The 6938-nt window shown below is 47.5% G+C and overlaps 1 protein-coding gene across 1 annotated transcript; it reads left to right on the plus strand.

Moving 5' to 3' along the window:
* The first annotated feature begins 3390 nt into the window (after positions 1-3390).
* On the plus strand, positions 3391-6938 carry LOC109757123 (DEAD-box ATP-dependent RNA helicase 18). The gene is made up of 10 exons (XM_020315958.4): positions 3391-3744; positions 3854-4090; positions 4194-4442; positions 4595-4674; positions 4772-4877; positions 4996-5109; positions 5359-5457; positions 5594-5683; positions 5800-6050; positions 6325-6938. Exons 1-10 carry the CDS (start codon positions 3454-3456, stop codon positions 6737-6739), a joined length of 1932 nt encoding a protein of 643 aa, XP_020171547.1. The 5' UTR covers positions 3391-3453; the 3' UTR covers positions 6740-6938.

Raw genomic sequence — 6938 nt, forward strand, 5'->3', positions numbered from 1 at the left:
GTCAAGTCAATCACATCATTCTCCTAATGATGTGATCCCGTTAATCAAATGACAACTCATGTCTATGGCCAGGAAACACAACCATCTTTGATCAACGAGCTAGTCAGGTAGAGGCATACTAGTGACACTCTGTTTGTCTATGTATTCACACATGTATTATGTTTCCGGTTAATACAATTCTAGCATGAATAATAAACATTTATCATGATATAAGGAAATAAATAATAACTTTATTATTGCCTCTAGGGCATATTTCCTTCATGGACTTCACCGACACCTTCGCCCCGGTTGTGAAACCGGGCACGATTCGCGTCGTTCTTTAGCTGGCGGTCTCGCGCGCCTGGCCGGTGCACCAGTTGGATGTCTCCAACGCCTTCTTGCACGGCCATCTTGCCGAGCAGGTGTTCTGTGAGCAGCCCACTGGTTTCGTCGACGCTGAGCACCCCGACTTCGTGTGCTTGCTCTCCCGTTCTCTTTATGGGTTGAAGCAGGCGCCTCGGGCTTGGTACCAGCGTATCACAGCCTTCCTGCAGTCTCTCGGATTTCGGTCCACTCGCTCCGATGCTTCACTCTTCGTGTATCATCAGGGAGTTGACACTGCATATCTGCTGCTCTATGTCGACGACATCATCCTCACGGCGTCCGCCCCCGACCTCCTTCAGCGGCTGACTGCTCGTCTTCGTGATGAGTTCGCCCTCAAGGACTTGGGGCCCCTGCACTACTTCCTCGGCATCGAGGTGGTCCGACGGACTGACGGCTTCTTTCTGCATTAGCAGAAGTACGCCCACGAGCTCCTGGAGCGTGCCGGTATGCTTAACTGCAAGCCGGCGCCCACCCCCGTCGACACGAAGGCGAAGGTCTCTGCTCTCGAGGGGTCTCTTGCGTCCGATGGAGCATTTTATCGCTCTATTGTCGGTGCTTTACAGTACCTGACGCTGACTCGCCCCGACCTGCAGTACGCTATCCAGCAGGTGTGCCTCCATATGCATGCCCCGCGTGACTCTCACTGGACTCTGGTGAAGCGTATTCTCCGTTACATACGCGGCACCATGTCCTTGGGACTCACCCTAACGGCCTCCGCCTCCACTGACCTCGTGGCCTACTCCGATGATGACTGGGCTGGCTGCCCCGACACGCGACACTCTACGTCAAGCTACTGCGTCTACCTTGGGCCCTCGTTGATCTCTTGGTCATCGAAGCGCAGCCCACTGTCTCCCGCTCCAGCGCCGAGGCATAGTATCGCGTCGTGGCTAATGCCGTGGCCGAGTGCTCTTGGATACGTCAGCTGCTCCAGGAGTTGCTTTGTGATGTTCACAAGGCCACTCTTGTCTACTGCGATAACGTCAGCGCGATCTACCTCTCCGCCAACCCGGTGCACCATCGACGGACGAAGCATACTGAGCTCGATATTCACTTCGTGCGCGAGCAGGTTTCCCTTGGCCGTGTTCGGGTTCTCCACGTGCCGACGACGCAACAGTTTGCTGATGTGATGACTAAGGATTGCCTACTCCCGTCTTCGAGGAGTTTCGGTCCAGTCTCTGTGTCTCCGGCGACGCTTCGACTGCGTGGGGGTGTTGAGTATGTATTTTGTATTGCACGTGTATTGGAGTTGTGGCCCACCTCCTAATCTTGTATAGTTGAGGTAGAGGCCTTCCCTTGTATTATATATACGTGCACCAGCACCCAATCAATACAACGATTCATTGTATTGCAAAACATCTCTCTACAGAGATAAAATTGATGACATATTCATAAATACAGTAAGCTAGCTGGAAACCATTAGAGATGACAGTAGATTTAACATATGCTGGTGTCCTAACCTATGTACATATGCGTGGTGATCATGGGCGGATCACGCGGCTCGGGTGCGGGCGGACAGCCACTGCCGCTCGGGCGGCATGGTTGCGGGTGGTTGGTGGAACGAGGATGCGACGAAGGGGTTTGACACCGGGGTACACCACTTGCCCGGTCCCTGGACCGGCCGATGGCGGCGACGGCCGCGGATGTCGTTTCCTCCTTGCAGGCTCCATCGTGGTGTTCCCACCCCTTTCGTGATGCTCTAGGCGAGAACTTGATCCCTGGCTCGGACGAGGGCGGCTACCAGAAGTCGTACCCTTCTTGAAGGCACCGTCTTGGAGCCCTCGCTCCGGCAGTGTCTGTCTCATCTTCCTCGGTGGAGCTCTCGTGGGTGCTCTACGTCGGCTTCAAGCGGTTCTTCTCTGTGTATCTCTAGTTTGCTTGGTTGTCGTAGGGGTAGTGTGGCGGTGCCCGGCACGCTTTTATCTTGCCTTGAGTGTGTGTTGTGTGGGTTCATGACGTGAGTTTGTATCGATTCACTTGTTGATCAGTACTTTATCTAGAAAGCGGGGCGAATAGCCTTTTTCGTCTTAATGAGCTGCTTGTGAAACACAGCTGTCTAGATCGTTAAGCTCGTTAGCTTAACAAGCTAAAAACAATGATTGGCTCGGCTCATTGCCAAAAGAGCGTGAGGTGAAGCGAGCCGAACAAACGAGCAAGCGTTAAAGCTTTTTGTCCACCTCACGCTCGTTTGGGATGCATCCATCGGTCTCACCTGTAGGGATCGACGAAGTGTGCTGGCTGAATAAGGCCGCGCTTGGTATAGTTGTAATAAGTTTTTTTTTGCGGGGGATAGTTGTAATAAGTTAATACACGTGTATTAAATTTTTGGGTGTAATTTACCGGCCAAGAGTTAGTTTTGGCTAGAAAGCAAAACGACGGATGGAGATCTGTAATTTTTACGGGTGTAAGTGGAAGGAAAACGAAGATCCAAGCAGGGCCTAAGTGTGATACCGAGCCTTTTTTGGAAGCTTCCAAGACAGGTTCGTGGAACCTTTCACCTGGTTCTGGGAAGGTCCCACGTGGTTTTTTCTTTTCATTTTTCTGTGTTCTTCATCTATTTTTCTTTTTCTTTTTATTATTTTTGTTCTTTTTTATTCACTTTTATTTTTCATTTTCAAAATACATGTCGACTTTTTTTAATACACATTGAACATAATACACATGCCAAACATTTTTAAATACATGTTGAACATGTTTTAATGTACATTGAACACATTTATACACACGGTGAATATTTTAAAACGCATGTTGACATTTTTTTTAAATCACATGGACAAAATTTATATTTCATGAACATATTTTGGAATGCACAGTCATTTTTTAAAGATTATGAAGCCATTTTTGAATGGTACATATTTTTTTGCAAATCACGTGGACAATTTTACATTTCATGGACATTTTAAAAACATGTGAGAAAAAATTAAATGTCATGAACATTGTTTTTCAAATGGCTTGAACAATTTTTTCAAAGGCGTCTCTTGGTTTAGATTACGTATATCTAAAAGCCGCCAACATGACCTAAACTGTTTTTGCTAGCTAAACCCTCGGACCGTCGCCCGACTCGTCCCCGGCCGCCGCAACGCAGCGATCCCCATGGCCTCCTCCTCCTCCCCGTCGCCGGCGACGGCCGCGGCCAGGAAGCGCGCGCTGACGGAGCAGCAGTTCTCGGAGCTCACCCCGGTCCTGTCCCCGGAGGTGGTCGAGGCCCTGGACCGCGGCGGCTTCCGGCGGTGCACGCCGGTGCAGGCGGCGACCATCCCGCTGCTGCTGACGCACAAGGACGTGGCCGTAGACGCCGCCACCGGCTCCGGCAAGACCCTCGCCTTCGTCGTCCCCGTCGTCGAGATGCTCCGCCGCCTCCCCTCGCCTCCCAAGCCCCACCAGGTCGCCTCTCTGCTCCCTGCCCTCTTCTCTGTTACTGTTCTTTACTTTTGCTTACAGAATCCCGTGTCGTGGTTCAGTTTTGATTAACAGATGAAACGGATTTCTGTAGGTCCTTGCCATCATCATCTCTCCGACGAGAGAATTGTCGTCGCAGATATACAATGTGGCGCAGCCCTTCTTCGCGACGCTGAAGGGCGTGTCCTCCATTCTACTGGTTGGTGGGTTGGACATTCAGGTGGAGCTCAAGAAAGTGGAGGAAGAGGGCGCGAACATACTGGTGGGCACTCCTGGGAAGCTGTTCGACATAATGGAGCGCCTGGACACTCTGGAGTACAAGCATCTCGAGGTTGCTTTGGTGAACAATGGAGCTGTGTTTGATTGGTTTCTGCTTTGGCGCAGGCGTGAAAATATGTTGATGTTATTTTGGTTTTTGTGTGCCTTGGATGCAGATTCTGATCCTGGATGAGGCTGACAGGCTCTTGGATATGGGCTTTCAGAAGCAGGTTACCTCGATTATTTCAAAGTTGCCAAAGCTGAGGAGAACTGGCCTTTTCTCGGCTACCCAGACAGAGGCAGTCGAGGAGCTGGCCAAAGCAGGATTGAGGAATCCTGTGAGGGTCCAAGTTAAGACAGAGGCGAAGGATGGTGCTCAGCAAGATCTTGGTCCATCCAAGACGCCGCTGGGGCTCCGGTTGGAGGTATGGCGAGATGCTTTTATACAGCCGTTGGCCGTTTATTGATGGCTGCCGCTGTCAGTTTAGCTGATTACAGTAGACCTCTTATGGTTTATTGTTTGTCATGATTTTGTGAATACTGACTGCATATGAAAATCAATCTTGTTTCTGTGCAGTATATGATATGTGAACCAGCAAAGAAGTCATCACAGCTTGTTGATTTCCTTGTGCAAAACACTGGAAAGAAAATCATGGTGTAAGTACATGATGCGCGGAAATTTCAACAGATCTGTTTAATTATTTTGCATTTAGCATTGTGCTAATTTGTGCACTTCGGTCTTCCTCGAATGCAGCTACTTTGCAACATGTGCTTGTGTAGATTATTGGTCTGTTGTTCTTCCAATGCTGAACTTACTTAAAGGTTCTCCAGTGATAGCTTACCATGGGAAGATGAAACAGGTTATAGCACAATATGTGTTTTGTTGTACTATCAAATGGCCAGATATGGTGGCTTTATACTGACATACTTTCGTAGTATTTATTTGTATTGATTGCCACCATGTTTTTTCATATGTAGGGCCCACGTGAAAAAGCTCTGGCATCATTTTCTGCTCTTTCAAGTGGCATTTTAGTCTGCACTGATGTTGCAGCAAGGGGTCTTGACATACCACATGTTGATCTAATTGTGCAGGTTACATTATAGTGCTATGGTCTTACCCTTCTACTCCCTCCGTTCCAAAATATAAGTCTTTTAAGAGATTCCAATAAGGGACTACATACGGAGCAAAATGAGTGAATCTACGTTCTAAAATATGTCTATATACATCCGTATGTAGTCTCTTAGTGAAATCTCTAGAAAGACTTATATTTAGGAACGGAGGGAGTAAATTATTTCTTTACTTTTGGTAATCAATTGCAAAGTGTGTATTCTGTTTTCCAGTACGATCCACCTCAAGATCCCAATGTGTTCGTACATCGAGCAGGTCGTACTGCCCGCTATGATCAAGAAGGAGATGCTATCGTGTTTCTCTTACCGACGGTAATGTAATCTATGTTAAGCTTGTTTATGTTTAATTACAAGTTGGTGGTTAAAGGATTTGTTGGTCTATGCTGCAATTATATCTGTGTTGGCTGTCTTGTTGAAAGTTAAATACTTAGGCTTACTTTTTCTGCAGGAGGATGCTTACGTTGATTTTTTAAAGCTTCGAGGTGTTCCTCTCATGGAAAGGGAGTGTTCCCCAGATATTGTAGATATTGTGCCACAGGTTAGTTTCTTCTGTATCATCTTTTGGTAATTTAGGTCCCCACTTGAGCCAACGTACCACTTAAATATCATTTTGTCATGCTGACTACTGACTAATATCTTACCTTTGTGCTGCAGATTAGAACAGCTGCATTGGAAGATCGTAATATCATGGAAAAAGGGCTTCGAGCTTTTGTGTCATTTGTTCGGTCATACAAGGAGCATCACTGCTCGTTCATTTTCAGGTGGAAAGGGCTTGAAGTTGGAAAGCTGGCCATGGAGTATGGATTACTCCAGATCCCATCCATGCCAGAAGTGAAGCACAATAATCTTTCACTAAAGGGATTTTTTCCACTTGGCAACATCGATTTTTCACAAATCAAGTTCAAGTAAGAACCGTGTCCAGGAACACAGGATTATTTGCATTGTCTCAGCTGAACCATTTTCTTTTAACAAATAGCCCATTAAATGACGATATGTGATATGATCCATGTGTTGGTTTGAGTAATTATGTTGGTTTAGTACAGAACATGCACAACCAAACATTCACCCTGTCAAAATGAAACCCTCAAATTCCTTTCGTATGTTTTGATGTCAAGAGTCATAAGTTTATCTAGTATCAGCAGTGGGGGTTGACATGTTTCCTGTGTTGGTTTACTGCAGGGATAAAACTCGAGAGAAACAGCGCCAGAAGGCATTGAAAAGAAAAGCTGAAGAACTAGCAAATGAGCCGCCAGTCCCAGAGAAGAGGATACCTCGGGAGAGGCCCGATAAGCCGAAGCGCAAGCAGACGGGCAAGCAGCGCCAGACAATCCAGAGCAAGGAGGACATGGATGAGCTGACGAACGAGTACCGCCTCCTGAAGAAGCTGAAGCGTGGAGTGATCGACGAGGACGAGTACGAGAAGCTCACTGGGTTTGGAGGCTCAGACGGTGAAGGCTCGGACGGGGACGCGGCCGGCAGGGGCAAAGGGAAAGAGAGGCGCAGCAAGGAGCAGAAGAAACTCAAGCAGAGAGGAGGAAAGACAGGAGGCAGGAGATTTGAAGTAAAGAGTAAACTGAAGAGCAAGAGAAGATGAAAATGTTTGTGTATCTTTGGATGAAATTTTGCCAGTTTAGTTCGTTTTTTCGGTTCATGGTAAATTTCACCGGTGAAGAAACATGCCTTGTGCCAGTGTAGCTTTGCGTAGTTTAGTGCGAGGCGGTTTTCATGTTCACACGAAAATGAAATTTTCATGTTCACACGAAAATGAAATCTTGGCGCGGCATTTTATCTTA

This window comes from Aegilops tauschii, chromosome 3 (assembly GCF_002575655.3).
Source record: "Aegilops tauschii subsp. strangulata cultivar AL8/78 chromosome 3, Aet v6.0, whole genome shotgun sequence".
Taxonomy (NCBI): Eukaryota; Viridiplantae; Streptophyta; class Magnoliopsida; order Poales; family Poaceae; genus Aegilops; species Aegilops tauschii.

Coding starts and splice junctions, on each gene's coding strand:
- LOC109757123 (XM_020315958.4), top strand. CDS start 3,454: ATGGCCTCCTCCTCCTCCCCGTCGCCGGCGACGGCCGCGGCCAGGAAG. Junction 4,878..4,995: donor ACCATGGGAAGATGAAACAG/GTTATAGCACAA, acceptor TTTCATATGTAG/GGCCCACGTGAAAAAGCTCT. Junction 5,110..5,358: donor ATGTTGATCTAATTGTGCAG/GTTACATTATAG, acceptor TCTGTTTTCCAG/TACGATCCACCTCAAGATCC.